The sequence below is a fragment of the Mus musculus genome, chromosome 13, assembly GCF_000001635.26.
Source record: "Mus musculus strain C57BL/6J chromosome 13, GRCm38.p6 C57BL/6J".
NCBI lineage: Eukaryota > Metazoa > Chordata > Mammalia > Rodentia > Muridae > Mus > Mus musculus.
The window spans coordinates 91,520,802-91,543,525 of NC_000079.6; the positions used below are offsets into that span (position 1 = coordinate 91,520,802).

At 39.8% G+C, this 22,724-nt stretch overlaps 1 protein-coding gene and 1 long non-coding RNA gene across 27 annotated transcripts in view; both read left to right on the top strand.

Moving 5' to 3' along the window:
* Positions 1 to 22,724, top strand: part of Ssbp2 (single-stranded DNA binding protein 2) — a 245,871-nt gene that overhangs the window by 60,497 nt on the left and 162,650 nt on the right. For 15 of the 26 annotated variants that reach the window (XR_003950464.1, XR_003950466.1, XM_030247377.1 and 12 more), the window contains 2 exons: positions 3,784 to 3,856; positions 18,534 to 18,595. The exons of 2 other annotated variants lie outside the window; for them this stretch is intronic. Coding sequence is in view for 10 of the 24 variants with exons in the window: in XM_011244554.1 (XP_011242856.1) it covers positions 3,784 to 3,856; positions 18,534 to 18,595 (135 nt within the window). In the remaining 14 variants the exon portion in view is untranslated. Of the gene's footprint in view, positions 1 to 1,061; positions 1,160 to 3,783; positions 3,857 to 18,533; positions 18,596 to 22,724 lie in introns of all 26 variants that reach the window. 9 more of the 26 variants (XR_003950463.1, XR_003950465.1, XM_011244553.3 and 6 more) reach the window with 2 other exon arrangements.
* On the top strand, positions 13,257 to 18,532 carry Gm41016. Its single transcript, XR_873721.1, has 2 exons — positions 13,257 to 13,390; positions 17,811 to 18,532. It is a non-coding gene; the product is annotated as a predicted gene, 41016 (long non-coding RNA).

Consider the following 22,724-nt stretch of genomic DNA (forward strand, 5'->3'; position numbering starts at 1 on the left):
AAACTCGATCCTAATCCTAATTTAAGGGGGCAGGGAGTTCGTGAGGAAGGCTTTCCCTAATGTGCACAAGTACACAGGTGAGCTGGGTGTTCGGGGTCCCGTTTGAAGAGAAAATGTAAGTTCTCACACAGTTGATTTACTGTTTTCAAAGGGAATTGATACTTTAATATTTTCATGGTCATTGATACTGGATTTAAGGTCTAAGCCTGGGAAGTAAGTTTTTTGTTTTTTAATATAGACTGCGCACAACTTTTATAAAATGTCCTTCACAAATGGTCTGCCATCCTTTAAGATTCCCTAATCTTGCTTTATTTCCTACTATGAAAACTAGCTAGCAGTGTGGAAATTGTTGTGGTCAGCACCACTTGATTTCTTCATGTCCTGTGACCATAGCAAAGAGGCCAAATCTTAAGTGTTCTGAGGAGATACTATGCTAGAATTGGTACCTGAGAGAAAATCTTACATTTCTGCCCTTGGATGCCTTCAGAGGACAAACCCCAATGATTCCTCAAGTGCCATCTATATGCCTGATCTAAAAGAGTCATTCATTCATTCATTCATTCATTCCTATTTGCTGGATCCCTACTCTTGAAGTAGATAAACACAGCCACTATGATTATTATAGTTAAATGGTATGATATTAAGACCAACATTTTTTCTGCGGCTTTAATTCTATATGGCCTCTGTGTAGTTATGAATGTGAAATACATAACCCATATAGTTTAAAATTACAAATAACAATTCTTTAAATTTCAGGCTTATTTATTTGAATAATTTTTTTCTTACTAAATAAAAGAAGGTAGCAAAATGGAAACAAAATCATTTGTCATCACTGAATTTAAGTGAAGTGAAGGATCATTTAGAGATATTTGACTCATGAATCCTTGATAGGATTATCATAAAAAGAAAGCGAAATTTTTAGTTCAAAAGTTTGTACCTTTCAGATATTAATAAGTTCAGTATTCTTACAATCATCCTGTTTGATTAAAAACTGGGTGTAAATTGTTTCTTGTTGCTCTTTATGTTTGGTGAGCTTGTTGTGTTGTGTCTTACCTGGACAGATGGAGAAATGTTATGCTCTATTTCTTGAAATATCTGTCTTCAGACAGTGCCTTTCATCACAGGACCCTTCTTCCAGAATGCTGCTGGCTAGTTTTATGTAAGTTTGACACAGGCTAGAGTCATCTGAAAGAAGGGAGCCTCAACTGGGAAAGTGTTTCCATAAGAGTCAGCTGTCAGGCATCTTCTTAATTAGTGATTGATGGGGAAGGGAAGGCCCAGCCCTTTGTGGGTGGTGCTGTTCCTGAGCTGGTGTCCTGAGTTCTATAAGAAAGCAGGCTGAACAAGCCATAAGTAGCAAACCAGTAAGCAGCACTCTTCTATGGCCTCTGCATCAACTCTTGTTTCCAGTTCCTGCCCAGTATGAGTTCCTGTCCTGACTTCCTTCAGTGATAAACAGTGATGTGGAAGTGTGAGCCAAATAAAACCTTCCCTCCCCAGGCCGCTCTGCTCATGGCGTTTCATCGCAGCCACCATAGCCCTAAGACAAGAACTTTCAGATAGTCTCACGTTAGTGTTTTCCATGCTGTCACCGTGGGGAGCTATTGGGAGCACAGAGTATCTGTATCTCATGCAGAAAGCTCTTGCTGCTCCTATGTGTGGGCTCTTCAAAAGCAGGGAGCACTGCTGCTCATGCATTCCTTGGTGTTCCACATTACAAGATATTAGCAGCCAAAATTATAACAGTAATTAATCTGTCCAATCATGGAAGGAAAGTATTCTTTCATTTGCCAGATTGATGAAATTAAGTCTCAGAAACATTATTATTATTATTATTAATTTATGTTTTAAACATAAGAACCATAAAAGCAGATGGAGAAGGTGAATAACCTTTGGACATGGTCAGTATAAAGGATTGGAGAAACAGTTGTACATTGTACTTACTGTGCATGTCTCTTTTCCAGAAACCAATCAAGGTCCTTCTGCATCATTCTTTCCCCTTCAAATTCCTCACACTTGGAAGAACATCTTTTTCCTTCAGTCTTTGACATAGGCCCCATCTCTTGCTAGTGGATGCTGGTGGGCTTTACACCCAGGGCCTTACAAGCCACAAGGGATTACAGGAAACTACATTTCTTCTCTTCTCTTCTCCTCTCCCTCTCCCTCTCCCCCTCCCCCTCCCCTCTCCTCTCCTCTCCTCTTCCTTTCTTTCCTACATTTCTTCCTGATGTAGCAGTCAGGCATCTGGTCACAGGCAGGTGGGTTGGAGGCTTTACATCTAGCCAGAAAGACAGTCCATTCCTCTCTTTTCAAAGTAAAATTTGCCATCATAGCCAGTGAATCATATGATTGGGTGGCTCATGGAGAGGCAGAGTATAGAGGCTATGTGTATTCATTGGGTTGTCAATCACTGGCAAAAATCCTTGTTTAAACTAAAGGGAGGGCACCTGTGTTCCCTGTGCTGTGCTCAGGGTGAGCCACACTTCCATTGTGAGATATGGCTTTTGAAAGAAGCTGCCCTGTCCATCCATCACATGCATGGTAGGGAGAGAGCTATGCAGTGACCAAGAGCACCATCACATGGGAGGGCACCCATGTTTCTCAGCTGTACTGCATACTCACGGCCATTTGCAGACATTTATCTCGGTAGTTTTGTGAATGTCTGCTGAGTGGTGCTTAGTGCTTCCCAGTAAAATACCTGTTGATTTTGAAATGGAGAAATAATTAAATAATAAAGCTTGATTTGCATAGGATTTCTTTTTCTGTGACAGATGCTTGGTGTGTTTTCATGGGAGTGAAGAACATTATCACTTTTACAGATGCTATCAATCTTTAATAATCAAAATTCTCTTGGCAGGAAAGGTGGTGTAGTGGTACTGAACTGTGGTTATTGTTACACTGCCTTATTTATGGTAAACCTGCTTCAGTCTTGGTAAATATACTGTAGTAGAAACTGAACTGTTGTGAGATATCTGGGAATCTGTCCAAGATATTAAAATACTGCCTCAGACTCACTGGGCTTGTGAATCATATTTTAATAGCTCAACTGAAATTGAACCACATGGTACAGTTTAAAAATTCAATCCACAGGATAAGGGGGGCAGATAAATGTATTCAACACACTCAACATTCTGCATTTGAGTAATAAATATATAATGTTGTATTAGCTTTTAAGCTATAAGTCCCCAAATAATTAGTTTATTAAGTTTGAAGTATCATAATGCTGTGATCAGCTATGAGTATGAATATCTTATAAACTAAAATATTATTTGGCCTAATAATCAAATCTAAAGATTAAGTCGAAGGTAGAAGCTTCTAAACAAGTGTTAAAATTGATATTAAACACAAATTAACAATATTTTCCACCAAAAAGGTCAAAAATAATAAAATGCAATTGGTTAACTCACTGACTTTACTAATCAAAGAAAACTTTACCTTAAAAGGGGATTTAGGAGTTACTAAATCTGTCATTTAAACTATTGGTTATGTTAAGAATAACACAGAATGTTTGTATAAGTGAGATGATTTAAGAGAACAGTATGTATTTAGTTATTTTTAATAAAAGAGAGTATATTATATAAGTAAATTTCTTTCTGAATATATATATATGTGTGTGTGTGTGTGTGTGTGTGTGTGTGTGTGTGTGTGTGTATTCTCATTGAAAGGGTGTGGGCAAAGGTTTACTTTCTGACACTGTTAGTGTCTAAGTGGCTTTGATGTAGAAGATGTGTACAAAGCACATCTCAAATGTCCTCTTCTCAGTGAATGTTTTGTGTTTTCCAGGTTAGCACTCTACGTGTATGAATATCTGCTCCATGTAGGAGCTCAGAAATCGGCTCAGACATTTTTATCAGAGGTATGTCTTATGCATTTTTTGCATCACATTTGCTATATAAATGAATGAAAAATAGACTGGAAGGATAGTTTGTAAAGTTGTTATATAGCAAGTGCTTAGGTATCCTTTTGCATAATGCTGCCTTTATAGAGTTTAAGCATTTTCAGTACCACTAACTCCCTTTTCTGTGCAACTTAATAACATTCTAGTAACCTTTCTAACCATTTATTCCCTTAGAAAGTTACCTCAACATGGCAATAATAACCAAGAAAGCAAATTTGCTTTAGAAGCTTGTACCATGTCTGCGATACACACACCAACATCCGATTGTGGTGGTGTGCATTTCTATTCCCAGTCCAAGGATAGGTGAGAACAGGCAGATAGGTCCCTCGTGTCAGAGGCCAACTAGCCACAGAGAGGGCCACAGAGAGGCCCTGTGTGGAGAAAAGGTGGATGAGAGCCAGTGTCTGTTTGGGTAAAAGTTCTTCCCAGCTTGCCTGCTGACTGAGTTTGATCCCTAGGACAGCACTGTAGAAGAGAATAGACCCCCTCTAAGTTGTCCTCTGAGATCCCGTGAATGCCATAGTCCTCACAAGCACAAGTACACGTAGGTGCACATGCACTCATACGACATGGACCCACATGTGCCTGCACATACAGTAAGCCTCCTTCCTGCACATATTTCTAACAGTAGCTTATGTTAGCATTGTTTACAAGTTTTGATAATGTGATTTGTTTTTGTTTTATATGAATAAGAGTTGATTGCTTTGAAACATCATCTTATCCCAAACTCTGGCTGTTCTCTCTTTTCCTCACGGTCATGGTTTGGGTTTGTTGTTGGAAACAGGCTGACCTCATACTTGCTGTGGTCCTGCCTCAGGTTCCTGAGTGCTGACTGCAGGAAGTGCGTCTCTTGCACTTCTCAAGCTCTGAATCTGGGTGTTCTTGCAAGAACTCTATTTTTCTTCTTTACTTTAGATTATGATAAATATTATGAAGGTGCTGAATTCTGTTACTTAGTTGGCACATCATGTACCAAGGTATAGTACACTTACCATTTTAAATTATTGCAAGAAATTCATAAGATACATCATATTATTGCTATTTTATTTAATTGGATGCTCCTGGGTCTAAACCTATAGAACTCTTAAGTAAGTACACCACAGATACACTTGTACATTCATATTTATTGCAATGCTATTTGTAATAGCCAAATTATTTAGGTGTCCATAAATGGAGGGATAAATAAATAAAATATAGTAATATGCACAGTAAAGTTTTATTCAGTCATAAAGAATAATATAATGATGTTATTTTCTGGGAAAACAGATACAACTTGAGATCATCATACTGAGTAAAATAAACCAAATTGAAAAAATGGAAAATATGTTTTCTTTCATTTGCAGATCCTAGACTTCAGTAGATTATATAAAAGTATGTGCGTTCGTGCGTGCGTGCGTGCGTGCGCTCACTCACTTGCACATGCGCTGTGTGCACTCACATGGACACAGACATACACACACACACACACACACACACACACACACACACACACATCATTGAAGCAGAAGGGTGGCTGGCTAAGGAAGTAGGCCAGGTTGGGGTGGGGCAGGAGATACGGCCAAAGCACGTGATGTACTTGAGAGTAATTGTTAGGCTGCCGAGCACTGTGTACAGTGAATGGACCACAGCAGAGAGGAGGGGAAGGAGCGGGTCATATCACAGGAGCTTTCATCCTTAGCTGTAGAATCTTTACATATAAAAAATTATGTGTACACATTTATAATTGCTAAAAAATAATAGAAAATGAATTCTTTTGAGTGCTCTTAATTTAGAAATGGAAGATTGGAGTGTTTGCTGAGTACATGATAAAGTTCTTGATAATTTTAGTTGGCTATATTTCAATCCCTTCTTATTCCCTTACATTGTAAGTGTCTGCAATATCTAATTGCTTGTGATTGCTGTATATACCTCAAGGCTCTGTCTTCTGAGCAGTGCTCAGTGTTACAGTCCTCTGCCTGAACCTCTCTACTTAAGTATCTAAAGAACTTAGATGTCACCGCTCACTGGGAAGAGTTTCTCAGGGCAGTTGGCTTTAAGATGTTACTGCAGCCTGCAGGCACCCCCACAGGAAGCTCATTACATACTGTACTGAGACAATTTTCACATTATCTTCTTGATGAAAGAGCCTATGGAATTTTAATTAAAAGAATAATATCATTAGGACTATACTTTAGTGTCCGTTAACTATAGACAGGATAGATAGATAGATAGATAGATAGACAGACAGACAGACAGGACAGATATATATATAGATAGATAGATAGATAGATAGATAGCGCACGTGAGGGAAGGAAGGAGGAAGGGAGGAGGGAAGAAAAGAGAAGAAAATGCCTAAATGTAGTATTTTATAGCTCTGCACCCTTAGAGTTGCTTTCTCTCTTAATTTTACTTCTCTCTCTCTCTCTCTCTCTCTCTCTCTCTCTCTCTCTCACACACACACACACACACACACACACACACACACACACACAATTAGAGCATGCTCATTGTAGAATGACTTTTTAACCAGCTCAGCTGTGTACTACTATTCATATTCTATCAATTCTCTCTACTCTAGTCCCAGATTTTTTTTACCTCAGAACTGTTACACCAGAAACTTAAGATAGGCAGAATGGCTTATTTGAGTTGAGTATTTTGATAAAGAAATAATTGAAGTAGTTACTTCAATGTAACGTTTTCAAAGCAAAGTTCTCCTTCAGTATTGATGAGATTATAAGTGACCGTGACATTAATAAGTTCTGAGTTGGGATTACTCTGCCAGACATTTTTTCTACTTCCTTGGGATGGTTGTTACACTTGGGGAGGGCTGATCAGAACTGCTGATGGCATTTGCTCTGTTTTTCAGCCCAGTCACTGGGCGGAAGCCTTTAAAAAGTGCTCTTTTCCTGAGCCATCAGAAATCAGACTCCTCGAACTCAGAAAGCCTGGTCTACAGAGTGAGTTCCAGGACAGCTAGGGACACACAGAGAAACCCTGTCTCTGAAAACCAAAAAAAAAAAAAAAAAAAAAAAAAAGAAATCAGACTCCTCCTGATGACTTAGTTGTTGGTGAGAAGAATGAAGAACATGATTATGGCAGCCTGGCTCTTCCCTGTTTATTATAAAATGAAATATAAGATACTGGAAAGTACAAAACAAACAAGGAAAAGAGCCCACAAAAGACATACAGATAAAGAGAGAGGCCCACTGGTTCACAAGCTCAGCAATTGCATTAGTTTCCCCCTTTTCTATTCAATAAAGAACACTGGACTAATAGTCGTGATCAAGCTGTTCTCAGGCTGCGTTAAGGGGTTCAGTGTTACTTTTGTTAATTTTTAATTGTCAGTGCCTCAAACCTAAATATAGTTTGAATGACTTTCCCTATCTTACTCCTAGTAGGAGAGGAGTCTCAGCACACAGCCCTGCTCTGCTCAGATCAGTAACATGGAGCTGCAACAGAACGTTCAGGAACTTTTAACTCTAGGTCATCGTTACTACCTACTGCTCTTTGCTAGTTGTCTTTTTCTTGTTACAATGTTTCCATATACAAAAAGAATTCCTGTTGGCTCTTGGCATTTTTATAATATTCATGCTTGGAAATGAGGCTGGATGTTCTTAATAAATACAATTAAGAATTAAAATGTTAGCCAGGTGTACTGGTATATTGCTTTTAATCCCAGCACTTGGGAGGCAAAGGCAGGTGAATCTCTAAGGTTGAGCTTAGCTTGGTCTGCAGAGTGAGTTCTTGGACACGGAGGACTACAGAGAGAAACTCTGCCATAAAAACAAAACAAAACAAAATAAAACAAACAGCAGGAATTAAAATATTGTTGTAGAGTTATCCATTTCCCCTTTCCTTTTACAGTTTATACTCTTGGTAGCCTTTTTGTCATGTTGGTCAACAAGTAGGTTCAGAATAGTAGCATTGCAGCATCTAATGAATGGGTTGCTTCTTCAGTGCCCAATTATCGGACACTGTAGACTTCAAAGTTTTGTTTGACTTTTCACCTGTATAAAGAAGGAAATAAAATTGTAGCCAATTTCTTGAGCATTAGTTTGAAGGCCATATAGTCCAACCTATAAGTGACTTTTAACTACATATTTTGAGTTTGAATATGTTCTACATCTTAGCTGATTGTCTTAATTACGAAAGAAATGGCTTGGTGCATGTAAGTTTATAGAATAGAATCTAGAAGGTAATGATTGCTCCAAGGTATAGATTTTTACACTTGTAACCAGAAACTTTTCTACTTTTTTGTAGCTTGGTGTTTTGTGTGTGTGTGTGTGTGCACAATAGTAATATACATCTTGTGTGTACGTGGATGTGTCACAGGTCCATCACTTGGATGACCTATAATAGTCTGACTTTTGGTGTGACCCTGTCTAGTAAAATACCTCGAGCTCTAAGATCTAATGTAAGTTCTCTCAAGGCTTCCCTGCCATCTGGGATCCTTGTGGAAGGACACTGACTTCTCTTGCTGTACTTTCTTGTTCCTGTGGAGTATTACAACATAATCTGCTGCTCATAGTCACCCAAAGACATTTAGAATAGAACCAAAAAACAGAAATAGCAAAGGACTGTTGAGGAATATATATGAAGGTGTTGCTGGCAAGGCTGTGGAGATGGACCAGTAGTAGTTTGGTTATATACATATTTGTTTTCATCTTCCTTCTAAATGAGACTGCTTATGGAAGGCTATGAGGTTAGACTGTTCAGTAAGGCTCCCAACAGTCTCATTTGACTGTGTAGTACTTGAAGTGTGGCAGGGACAACTGAGAAATGCTCAGCTAACTTAATTTAAATTTGGGAGCCGTACATGAACAGAATAGCATGGTTTTAGATTATTTACATGAACACACAGTTAGATTGTTCTTCTGTTAAATATCTTTTGTTTAAACTTTAAATATTTTTTTACTTCAGTTCCGTTTATTTTGATATGTGGTGATATTTATACATCAAATACCTTATATCTAATGAGTGGGAATAGCATATTCCATCTAGATTAGAAGTCTCAGGAATTCTATTTGAGAATGAATTAGATAGATCTGATACTCAAGGACTGTTTTTATCATTTATGTTGTTAAAAATTTTTAAATTGGCTCATATTCAAAAAGTACAAAAGAATTTAGGAAAAGGTTTTGGGTGTGTTGGTGCCCTATAGAGATGTTCTTGAAGGGGCTTCTGTCTGCTAATAAGGTGCCATGGTGCCAAGACCAGAGCTTCAGAGACGGTATTGCTGGCAAGGCTGTGGAGAAGGATCAGTGGTAGTTTGTTGGTTATATGCATGCAGACTTGAATTCATACCCTAGTTTTGAACCACATCAAAAGCTCTCGTTCAGCAGAGCCCACCTGTATCCTGTGCTGGGAACTTAGTGGTCAGCAAGTGTAGTCAGTTAGTGAACTCGGCTCAGCTGGAACCCCTATAGAAAAATACATGGAGGACAGTTTCAAGGAAAGTCTCCATCCTGATCTCTTGCCTCTAACACACCCTCATACATATGAACACCAACTCCATACCCCACACCCCACACACCTATTCTTATGTGTACATAGATGTTGCTAATGTCTAGAATTGCCAACGGCTTCACTTTTGGAGCCAGAGGGCTCTGCCTGCTCTTGATCTCCACTAGCATCTCCTGAAGGCAGAGCTCAACTGGAAGCTAGCCAGCATCAAGGAAGCTAAGCAATGCCATTTCCAGAATCCCTCTCCTGAGTACAGAGTAGTATATATAGGAAGGTGGAACTGGACTGTAAGTACCAATGTGCTTTGAGAACATCCACCCACCCATCCATCCACCCACCCACCCACCCATCCATCCATCCACCCACCCATCCATCCATCCATCCATCCATCCATCCATCCATCCACCCATCCACCCACCCACCCACCTACCCATCCACCCACCCACCCACCTACCCATCCACCCATCCATCCATCCATCCATCCACTCACCCACCCATCCATCCACCCATCCATCCACCCATCCATCCATCCATGTTGATTTGTTTTAGTTTTAGTTTTTGAGACTGAATATTGCCAACATCCCTGGCTGGCCTGGTACTTGCCATGTAGCTGAGGTCAGCCTCAAACTCCTGGAAATTTCTTTTGTTTGATTTATCTGAGTACTAGGTATATAGGTGTGATGCCCATGCCTGGTGAGTACCAATATATCTAGTTAGAAGCAAGTAAGGATGAAAAGTTAAATAAATGTGTGCATATCGATGTTTTTGTTTGTTGACACAAATTTTTATTATATTGAACACTACTTTGATTCTTTTTTGTTTCTCTAGATTTAGAAACTTAGGTTTTTTGATTAAAAAATTTCATAATTCTTTTTATGGCTTTAGAATATTTTATTCTGTGAAATGTTTCATGATCTATTATATTTTGTGAGTTTTACTACATGTAGTTGCTTAGATTGTTTCCTGTTTTACAAATGAAAAAATGCATAAATGAGAAATAATATGTAAACATATAAAATGTTATATACTTGACAATATTTGTTTATTTATTTTGTAAAGTTCTGGGGATAGGAGCAGTTCTCTGTTTTTAAATGGGAGACCCTTAAGGACCTGATGATTAGTAAATGGGCCCCCATATTAGAGAAATACGGAGTCCATGTCTTACTAATCCTGTAACCCAGTCATTGACCCAGATCCAAAATCTCTGGTATAAAAACAGTAAGGAGACATGATTGACATGTTTCCTTTATTGCTAATATTTATTTTTTAATATCTTCAAATGAAAATGGATTGTAGTTTTACATATTCCCTCCCCCCTTACCTTTCAAAGCCAATCCCATTTTTTTAATGAGATGTTTGATTATTCTTGTATGATAAGTTCTCTCTTGAGCACACTTCACATTATCATGTTTATGGGATGGTGCACAGGAGCATTGTTGTATGAGATAACAAACATGTAAAATGTACATACCATAAGCCGTGCTTTACATCAGTTAATGTGTATTTTGTCCATGATTCTGTGTGTGTTCTTAGCTTATGTAGAAATAACTAAAATGCTGGATTATCTGATAGAGCTGGCATAACCACAGACAAGGTCCTCAAATCCAAACAATGGCAGAAAAAGAGGTTTTAAGAACTACATGGAAGTTATAATTGAATAGAGACTATTGCACAAAGAGAGCGGAATATGATATGAAGAGAGGTGGGTATGATATTTGAATCAGAAAAACCATCAGAGAAGGAAAATATGTACTGGGACTAGAACAGGAAGAAGAAAAACCCAGTAAAGACAGAATTAGTTGGCATAGATGTTATCCAAAACAGAGAAAGAAGCCTGGGGCCCACAGTGCAATACTCAGTGCACAGAACATTCCATTTAGAACAGATGTTTTAGAATGTCTGCCAACATGGGGGTATGTTCTGGCCATTTGTCAGTACCACTGATTATTAATGAATGCATGGTAGATAAATAAATGCATAGACGAATGTAATTTTACAATGGAAATCATCCATTACCCCTTTCCAGAAGATAGTTGTAAATTTGGTATTATTTATTTAATATACACACTCGCGCACACATACACACCCCCCCCCACGCACATTTTTGCTTTCAAACAGAATATTTTCCTATTCCTTTCAACTTGCCTAACTAGTAAAGCATGCCACTTTCCATGCAGATACAACATGTTCTCTGTAATAGCCTCACACTGATCTTGGAGTATAGATACCAACATTTGCATTTACATTTGTGATTGATATTTCTTAGGTTGTTGCTTTTTGCCTTTTGTGAGAGGATTTCATTCTTCCCTCAGATAAGCTCACATGGACTGCTGTTGAAAGTAGCAGTATCAAGAGTGGAAACATCTCTGGCTTCAAGTGTTGTTCATTCAGTAGCTGTAAAAGGAAGGCTTCTGTGTCTGATAGACCGAACTCCAGGATGTTTCTGGCCCAGAACTGTGATTTGAAGTGGGAAAGATGGCCTCTTGTCACTCTCTAGTAAAATAAGTTGTTACGGCGGGAGCAGTGATATGTGGGGTACATTTTGAGTTTCTTTAAGGAATAATATGATGTAATGTTTAAAAACACACAGAGGTTTACTTCCAGGCATCTTCTGATAAAAGACCCTATCAACACAACACATACAGGTAGCTTCTCAGCCCACATAATCTCTGAAATCGTTTCTGATTGGTTGGAAGTGCATGGCGACTGCCTGTGATGACTGGTGTGCTGCAACTTACTTTCTTTCTTTCTTTCTTTCTTTCTTTCTTTCTTTCTTTCTTTCTTTCTTTCTTTCTTTCTTTCTTGTTTTGTTTTTCGAGACAGGGTTTCTCTGTGTAGCCCTGGCTGTCCTGGAACTCACTTTGTAGACCAGGCTGGCCTTGAACTGAGAAATCTGCCTGCCTCTGCCTCCCGAGTGCTGGGATTAAAGGCGTGCACCACTACGCCCGGCAACTTTCATTTTTTTTTAAATCCTGTTTTTAATGATGGATCTTAAAGGCTTAAAACTTTCTTGTAACCCACCATCTACTAGAGGTAGTGGAAAAGAAAGGATATGGGAAATGTGGACCTGTTTAGAAAGGTTCTTTGGAGCAACTCCCATTTGTGTTGTCTGGAAATCAGCAGTTCAGTTCACAGGTTAGCAGGTGATAGCAGCTCGCTCCACTTGCAAATACCTCACAGCAGTCCATCTCTGTAGAGTCTGGTTAGCAGCAGCAGTGACAGGACCTAGCAGAGACAGCCAGGCCTCCGCCTCAGCTTGAGTCAGCAGCAGTGACCAAGAGGAACACCAGGAAAAGTACTCTGCCTCTCTCAGGGAAGTGAAGATCTGTGAAGACAGGAGACCCACAAGCATTGCACACCTAGCTGTACCAGCAAGTAAATTTCTGTCACTCCATGGAGTCCTATTTATACCTCCAAACACCATGTGTCCTCCACGTGCCTTGCCTTAGCATATGCCTCACCTCAGCATGTGCACCCAGTCAGCCTGAGTCCTTGGAAGCGGCAACAAACTGCCGCACAGCACCAGAAGGTTTTTGGTGCATTTCTCTCTGTGGTGTCCCAACAAATGCAGCTCAACTCCACAGTGTAAGGCGGACCAATACATGTGTGTAGTTAGCAAAGAATCCTTCATCACGTGCCCTTTCCTGTATTTGCTTTAGCAGAACATACGCTCTCCTGTGTCTGCCTCAGTGAAATGATTCTTAATGAGTCTGCGTTAGCCTTTCACAACTGTGTATACTTTAAGGAAATGTTCCTTCAGGTGTTTGCCCCAGCAAAACACCATCCAACGACCTTTTTTTTTTTTTTTTTTTTTTTCTGTTTTTTTTGGAGACAGGGTTTCTCTGTGTAACTCTGGCTGTCCTGGAAAACACCCTGCAGACCAGGCTGTCCTCGAACTCAGAAATCCGCCTGCCTGCCTCCCAAGCGATGGGATTAAAGGCGTGTGCCACCAAATGACTTTCTAAAGAACCCTTAAGTTTCCACTTCAGTCTGCAGGGCAGTTAGACTGTGACTCATCCTACCTCCGGTGTCCCTGGACTGAGACCTTAGGTAATTTCACTTTGTTTTTAATTAAGGATATTAAGGCTGTTTTATTACACGAGCATGTTATGCAAAGCAAGGTGAACTGGCATCAAGTATGAAAAACAGTATTTTGAAAAGTTGATTGGGTTAATTCTAGTGATCAGAATTTTAGTGTTTGGGGCATGTTGGTGATCTTACGAGCTTTCAAGAAGATGTGTGTAAAGGTAAAAATGTTTTGGATTAAGTACTATCTAATAGGACACAGGAGTTTTTACTTCTCGTTAGTCCTAATTAAGAAATACTCTTTAGTGTTTATGAACCAAAGAATATAATGAGTGACTTATATTGTCAGATACAAAGAGACACAAATACACAATCATCCCCCCCCCACCCCCCACCCCCCCCCCGAGACAGGGTTTCTCTGTATAGCCCTGGCTGTCCTGGAACTCACTCTGTAGACCAGGCTGGCCTTGAACTCAGAAATCCGCTTGTCTCTGCCTCCCGAGTGCTGGGATTAAAGGCGTGTGCTCCCACTGCCCGGCCACAATATCTTTTATGTTACTAGAACTCACATTAAAATTTGTCTTCATTTATATGATATGATATATTTGTACTTATTGTTCACATTTAGTCTTCCTACCTTTACTGATTTCTCAAGCTTTTAACTTTCTTAAAATTGCTGTTTTTTCTTGTTGTTGTTTTTGTTTACTTTCTGATATTTCATTAGTTCTTTACTTTAAAATTCCAAATCATAGGCCAGGCAGTGGTGGTGCTTGCCTTTAATCCAAGCACTTAGGAGGCAGAGGCAGAGGCAGAGGCAGAGAGGCAGAGAGGCAGAGAGGCAGAGAAGCAGAGAAGCAGAGAAGCGGAGAGAGGCAGGAGGATTTCTGAATTCAAGGCCAGACTGGTCTACAAAGTAAGTTCCAGGACAGCTAGGGCTACACAGAGAAACCCTGTCTCAAAAAAACAAAAACAAACAAACAAAAATCCAAATCATTTCTATCTTATGTACTTAGGGATTATATGTAAATAGAGTGAGCCAAACAAAAGCTTGCTCGCATCTCCCTTGCACATCACAGTGAACTGTGGCTAGAGCCTCCATCCGAGGCCCTGGAGCTTCACTTAGGCTTTTGGTTTTCACTTATGCCATTATGAAAAAGAAAAATGACAGACACTGAGCCTAGCACCCTCTGGCATGACTCGTGCACCCACCTATGTGTACTGGATCCTTCTGCATCACCTAATATTACCCCTTCTGTGTCTTCTTACGAGATGTTAAACTATACTAACTCCTACCAGGGGTTCCATTACAGGTTCCATTGGAGGGAGACCATGCATCTCTTTTCTTTCTGAATTTGGGTGACTTCCTCTAATGTTATACATTCTTGTCCATCCATTTTCTTCCAGATTTTGTGTTTTTACTTTTTCTAGACCTGAATAATATTCAATTTTATTTTGTCTGACATTTATCTTAATTTATTTTTAATTGAAATAGAATTACATTACTTTCCCCTTTCCCTACTGCTTTTCATAGCTACCCACTCTGGAGCCCTTTCTAGTCCCTCCCTATACTCTCATTTTCTTTATTATTTTTAGAAAATTTTCATTATCCATTTGTATGTTGATAAATGTTTAAGTTTGTTATATTTCCTTGCTACACAAAATAGAGCAGCAATAAACATGGATGTGCAAATATTTCTGTAGAAGGAAATAAGAGTTCTCCAGGCATACTCCCAGGAGTGGAATAACTGGGTCCTATGGCAGTTCTATTTTTACCTTTTTGAGGAACCTTCAAACTGATAGCTAATGGCTGTATTATTTTGTACTCCAACCAGCACTAGCTAAGGACTTCTTTCCTTCCATATCTTCACCTATATTTATTGTCAGATTTCTTGGTGATAGCATTTGGACTGGCGTGAGATGGTATCTTGAAGTGGTTTTAATTTGTACATTCTTGATGACTATAGATTCTGAACACTTTAAACATAATTATTGGGCACTTCTGTTTCTTTCTTTAAAAACTGTATGTTCATTTCATTTATTTGTTTGTTGACTATCAGTTTTAGTTTCTTGGTATTTAATTTCTCTTCTTCTGACACCTCCTCCTTTTTGTAAAGTATGGATGTTAGCTACATCTGAAGTGTAGCTGGTGAAGATTTCCCCCATTCTATTATGGCCTATTTGGTCTAGTAGTTTCTTTTTAATTACATATTGTTCCACTTGTCAATATTTGCTGATGAAATCCTATTCAGAAAGTTCTTGCCATATCTCAAAGGCTTCAAGAGTGTTCACCATGTTTTCTTCTAGAATTTTCGACATTTTAGGCTTTGAGAGTTGAAATTTTGTTTGATCTAGTCCCTGCTTACTCATCTAGCCTCTCTCTCAGGAATCTTCTTGCTCTACCAATATACAAGAATCCTTTGGGATATGTTATAGTCTATATTGGTTTGTTATCACCAAAACAAAGAGATTTTTTTTTCTCTCAAAGCCAGACTCTACTTTTCATAATCATAACAATTATAAATCCTTCCCATCAAAGTACAGAGAAACCTGACTTTATTCTCCAGTGCTCTGCCAGACAATACCCTGTATATTATCCATGTGAGTGAGGTACAGCTGAGATCAACTAGCAGTCCAGCACCCTACAGTAAGGTTTGTATTTGGAACATAGAGCAAAGAGAATACTTGACCAGGAAGCTGAGAATCTGCCAAGGACCACTGGGAAAGAGGACATATGCTCAGCCTCTTTCTCCCGGGCCAGCACACCATGATGACAGCTTTACACTGGGGATTTAGATTACTAGTCAGGGCTCAGCGCAGCGTCCAGGTCTACTACTCTCTCTTCCTTCAGCTCTGAAAAGAGCAGCCTTCCATTTCTCCCATTCTTCATCATTAAAGCTTTACCTACAACAGAAGGATCAAAAGCATCTGTTTAGAATTCTGCCTTTTCAGAGATTTGGAAATGTCATGGTCTCCTTTTCACTGCTGGCAGGAATCGCAGGTTTTTGCTGCAGTCCATTCATGTGGCAGTGGAGGGAGGATGAGTGGTTGGATGTGCTTGATAAAGTCTGAGACTCCTCCTCAGCAGCGTACTCTGCAAGGATATGAGCCTCTGTCTGATCAAGCTTGCAGTTACCAAGGTGGTTCTAGAAGCTACCTTTTAATTGAGCCAGGGAACGTATAGAGTTTTCTACAGTAATCTCTACATGTATACTGAGTGGCCACCTCTTCCTGGGCATTACAGAGAGTGGGAAGATGCAGAGTGGGACATGGCTTCCAGTGTTCTACACTTACGAAAATAGCAAATTCTCAACCCCCAAGTTCCCCTGGGCAGGCTTCCCTGACCTCTGCAGACTGGGGTTAAAGGTCACTCTCCAAAGGTCCCATATTATAATTTCCATTTATCTCCAAGGGCAAGCTCTGCTGTGATCACCTGTTGACTGGTCTCCCCATCAGCAGGCTCTCCTCAGGGACCGGGTTCTGTTTTAGCCCTCTTTTTGTTACATCTAACTGTTTTGTCTTTCTTGGTTGTATGTATGATAACCATGAAGGTATGCCACAATGTCTGATTAGTAAGCTAAATTTTGCTTAGTATAAACCTAAACACCGAAGTGTTTCCGTGTGACATATCATCCCCCCCCCCTTTTTTTTTTTGGTATAGGTGACAGTGAGACTGGAGTAATTTTTTGTGAGAATGTTCTTCAGGGTCGAAGCAAATGGTTCAGCAACCAACAGTTATACTCTTTCCGTATTCCCTAATTCAAGTGGCGTCCTGATCAGCTTTGTCCTCTCAGACCTTTTGTAGGTAGATGATTACTAGCTTCTGTTATAGATGAGAAAACAGAGGCAAACAAGAACCTTAATTTTTTCTTCATTCACATAGCAAGGTTGTAAAACCACTAAACTTTAATGTCTATGCTTCATTCTGTTTAAAAGAATTTCAATTCAAATATTCTTTCATAAAGTGCTGTGATGCGGTGGTATCAGTCAGGATTCAGACACGCTAATTAAAAGCACATTAAATACAACAACAGAAAGAATATCATCTAGGCAAGTAACTAAACTGCTTATTTAAAAAAGCATAGAAAGAACAGTGAAGTGATATAGTTTTATAAAATCATTCATCTCCATAACCAATCATTATTGCTGAAAGATCAAACTAAAGAGGTTCTGGTTATGAAACTATGGATAGGAAACTTTGCTAGCTGAATTTTTGACTACCAAGGGTGGGGGAGACGGAGGGAGGGAGGGAGGGAGGGAGGGAGGGAGGGAGGGAGGGAGAGAGAGAGAGAGAGAGAGAGAGAGAGAGAGAGAGAGAGAGAGAGAGAGAGAGAGAGAGAAAGAACGAGAACCAGAGCCACTGAGCATCCCGCTCAGGGTAGCCTCATGGAACTGGACTACAGCTCTTGAAGGCAAGGTGTTGCTCAATTATGTTTGTGCATCTCAGGAGCCAAGAAGCAGCCTGTCTACTTATGCTAGAAACAGATGGAGTAGAATGAGCTGCTGTCTTCACTCTGCTGCGGGAGGAGCAGCCCTGATGACAATGGTGTTAGCGCTTTCCCTCCTTTCTACTTCTGTTGTTCTCTTAGAACTCTGTGTGGATAAGAACTTAACAGGGAGGCAGTTAATGAGTGACTAAGGTAGGAAACACATTCTTAGTGTGTGTGTGTGTGTGTGTGTGTGCGCGCGTGCATGTGCGTGTGTCCGTGCACTTACATGTGTGGGGGAATGCATGTGCCATGATAATGCATGTAGAAACAGAAGGACAACTATGTGGGGTTCCCTTCTACTTGCTTTATGTAGGACCCTACATTTGAACTCTGGTCAGCAGGCTTGCACAGTGAAGGTAAATGCCTTTACTGGCTTAGCCATTGTCAGCTTCTTCAAGATCATGCACAGATGGCCTTGGAGCACCAAGACATGACAGTTTATTACTGGAGTGGCAGGAAGCAAATTTAAGGAAGTTATGGTGGCATCTTCTCCTATACCAATCATTCTCTTAATCACATTGTAAAAGGAGTACTTGGGAAACGGAGCGAAGACTAATATGAAGATGATGAACTGAAATCTATGGTAGCACTTAAAGGAGAAAAGCACTGCTTGGTAAATAATATGTGTGGGGCAAAGCACCACACAGAAAACATTTCATATGGTTTTTTATTTATTTTAGATAAGATGGGAAAAAAACATCACATTGGGGGAGCCGCCCGGATTCTTACATTCTTGGTGGTGGTAAGTATCCTTTATTTCATTTTTACGTGATACTGCATTTCAGTAAGCTCTTTATGATCCCTACTCTTGCTTGGTTTTTCATTTTCTACAGTTGTGAACTAAAATGTAGTGTTTGAAAACAAAAACCAAAATCTCAAGACCAATATTCCTGCATTTCCTTAAAGATACTACTGTTGAATCAGAATGGACTTGGAGCTGGTGTGTGGGGTTTTAACTGTGCTCAGTACGTTCATTTGGAGAGTTGCTATAAGAGATACTGTAGGTTGAATGGCACATACAGTGAAGTGTATTTCCTTAGGGCTGCAGAGGATAGGCATTCTGAGATCACAGTGCTGTTAGATCAGTCTTGTAATGAGGGCTCTTCTGATGGCTCGTAGGCAGCATATCCTTGCATGGTGGTGGGAGACAGGGAACACAGGGAATCAGTGTTTATTCTTACAAGGGAACTAATCCCATCGTGACGGCTCTACCCTCATGATGTCAGCTAAATGTAATTATTTTCCAGAGACTTCACTTCAAAGTACCAACACACAGGGAGTCAGGACTTCAGTGTCTAAATGTGGAGAAGGTACAATTCATTCCATAGCAGTCTCCTTTCTTGTCTTGCTGCGGCAGATGAGAATGGCACTTTTTCTTGGCTCTTAACTTCTGACTAGCTATAAGATTGCTTTCTGTAAAGAGGTCTGAGAGTTGCCGTGAGACTAAGTTGGTAGTAGGCAGTCATGTGTATTGGCGTGCTAACCACCCAGTTTCTTCTTTGAACTTCACTTCTCTTGGGAGCATTGAGGTAGGAGACACTGATCTGATTGACATATTCAACATTAGACTACTCATACCTTAAAATAACAACAGCAAATGGTACATATGGTGAGCACATTCAAGACTGAGAGGCTGAGGGTGGCAAAGGGTAGATCTAGTGAGCCATGCAAGAGTCTCAGCTGTGATGAGTGTAAAGGGTGACACCTGGCCAAGTGTGCCGATTGGCTGGGAGAGTGTTAGTTGTTCTGATGCTCACAGAGAGGATAGGAAGAAAAACAGAGCTTGGTACCACAGGGGTAGGTAGAATTGGAGGTCAAAGAAGAGTGTATAATTGCACACAGACTGGAACATGTAACAAAGAGGAGTCTGTCTCTGTTACTGTAATATGGGAGGAGGTGCAGGGGTGCTTGTAGGTTTGGTGATAAGAAATTCAGTTATTCTCTGCCAAGTATGATATGAGAAGTTGTGATGAGGGTGCTCAGTGAAGTGATTGTGGTAGTGTATGGTTTAGGTGGGAAATCATCGTAAGTATTTATATATAACCAATGGGGCTGAGGAAGAGGGAAGGGAGGGAGGCCTGAGGACATGTGTGTTTGTGTGTGTGTGTGTGTGTGTGAGAGAGAGAGAGAGTGTGGGGGGGTGAGATTAGAAACACAAAAAACCTTGCTAGATACTGTTTAAAGCCAAGATAATACTGATGCATATAAAGTCACTGTGACACAGTATATACAGATATACTTTTCTGCAGCAGCAATTGGTAGGACAGATCTTTGGTTAAGCTAGGCTAGCTGGTTCTTTCTGTGTCTCTGTCTCTGTCTCTCTTCCTTGCACCCTCCCTCTGTCTCCATCTCTATCAGAAGTATCATCTGTTGCCTTGGCCACTCATTTTCAACATCATCTTTAAAGGAAGGAAATAAAGGGCCAGGCATGTAGTTCCCTTGTACATTATTTAATCATCATCTTTTTAGCCAGCCTCTCCCCCACAGGCATGACTTAGTTGAAGTTCTGTGGCACTGGAACCACACTTGCTCAGTTGTGGTTGTGGGTTTCCTCTGTTTGTCGCACACACAGCAGGAACAGGTGCAAGCCTTTGTTTGAACATTGTTCCTGTAATTGGGCCAACCGTCCATTCCACTACAGTTGCGCAAGGTCATTGCGCTGTTTTCTGGGTTTAAGGCTGGTCTCTCGTATAGTGTTAAAAAAAAAAAATCAAAACTGTAATTTGGTAAGTGATGGATTTAAGGTGTTTAGATCGAGACTGTTCTTTTCCTTTCTAGTAAAGGGATTGAGCTTGGGGTCCAGTGCATGCTGGGAGTGCTCTGCTCCTGTGCTGTCTTCAGCCCTAACTTCACAGTTACCTCCTAGGTGCCGCCAAGTCTTCTCTTTATTGGCATCTTTATGGATGTGCTGATGCTTGTGATTACCACAGATGTTCATATTGGATACGCGGATTAAAAGAGTGAGGATGTCTAGTTTTTCTCTATGTTTATGTTTTTATGCCTACTTCATTTTTGCTACTTCTTCAATAACTTAACCTATATCTGCAGCATGGCGATCAATAATAATGTCCTTCATCCTTTGTCCCTTTTTGTGCTAGACTTTAGTTTTTTATATCAGCTATCAGAAGGAATAGCTTTTAAACCAGCCATTGTCTCTCCTTTCTGTGACTCAGAGATTCAGAAGGACACCTGGACTTTGAACTTTGAAGTAACTTAATTTGGAGATAATCAAAATTAATGTTAATAATTAGCATGTAAATACTTTAAACTTTAAAGTTTGTTGAACTTAACATACAGCATATGCAATATTTAAAAATATTTTCTTGGGTTTTTCCCCATAAAACTATGAATGCGTTCTTTTCAGCATTTGCTTTGTGTATGTGAATCATGGATAATTCACAGTTTTGAAGTTAAGGGCTCTTCTGAGAACTACCAAAAAGGTATGACTCTACCCTTCCAAAACAATGCATGATGAAAGAGTATTCCTGACCATTGTCCAGAGTGAAACTTTTACTGAGGGCTGAATTCAATCCAACAGATACATGGCTGTCTTGTCTTAAGAGTTTAGAACTGGGCCTAAGTCTGTGGTCTGATGAAGGAAGTTGGCCTGTGTTAGTGGTTCCCTTTGTCACTACTCAGGAGCCTGCTGGTATTATTGGAACCAGCTATGACCAATGAGTAATAAAATATAATTTTATGACTTCCTGTCACTTTTCAAATGGATTTGAAGTTGGAATTTTTTTTTGTTTAAGCCTGTTTACTAAATACAAATGCAACTATATCACCATCCAGAAAATTGGTGGGCTAGATAAGCAAGTCAAACATAATATAACAGAAGTATGTGTGTTACAATAAAAATATAAAAATATATTTATAATACAAATATAAACACAGGAGCCATACTCACAAATGTTGGAAGCATAAGGAGAGGCATTGCGGAGGAAGTAAATCAAAGCTGAACTGAAAGGCAGTAGAGGGAAAGTGTCAAGGGCAAGTGACAGTTCCTGTAGAGTCACAAGAGGGCCTTGACTGTAACAGGTAGTTTAAACCAGTTGATCTGAGGTTGTAGTACTAGGAAAGGGCATATTCTCAGCTAGGACAAAAGGCAGGGGCCAGATTAGGAGTTACAGAGTCTGGAGCATTGTGGTTTACCACCCTCACATGTTAAACTAAGTGTATTCCATGATTAGTTCTGTGCTTTCCCACTAGTTCCAGAGTTAACATAAAACACAACCTAAGAGTGAAAAGTCAAAGAAAAGAATGGGAGAGGTGGGATGTGTGGAAGATGGACAGACAGATGCATGTGTGTATGCGTGAGCGCGCACACACACACACACACACACACACACACACACACAAGCACACACACAAGAGAAAGGACAGCCAACAGCCTTGGGGAGGAGAGGGCTTGTGCTGTTGAGGGAAGCAGATGGTTTGTAAGCTTCAGTCTTACGTCTGACCTGAGCTCTGCAGACGCTTGTCTGTCACTGGTGTACTCTGGTGAAACATGCAGTTCCCAGTTTCAGTTTGCTGCCATCCTCTAGAGCATATATTATTAGAAAATTTACTTCCTGTTTATGCTTGTATACAAATGTTCCTACTTTTTTCCATTAATTTTAAAAATCAAAATTCCAGGAAACTTCTTTCCTCTGAGGTAAATATCTTTTTAAACCTGTGGAATTTGGAAATACAGGCTCACAAAATCTTACCATTTGATGGCTTAATTAAAAAGCCCTATGCATTTTAGTTTATAACATAGAAATATAAAGTACCATTTAAAATAATCTTAGGTCTATACATTTGTATTCTAAACTATGTAACTGATAAGATTATCGTAAGTGTAGTTCCTTTTACCTGGCAGCTGGAAATCA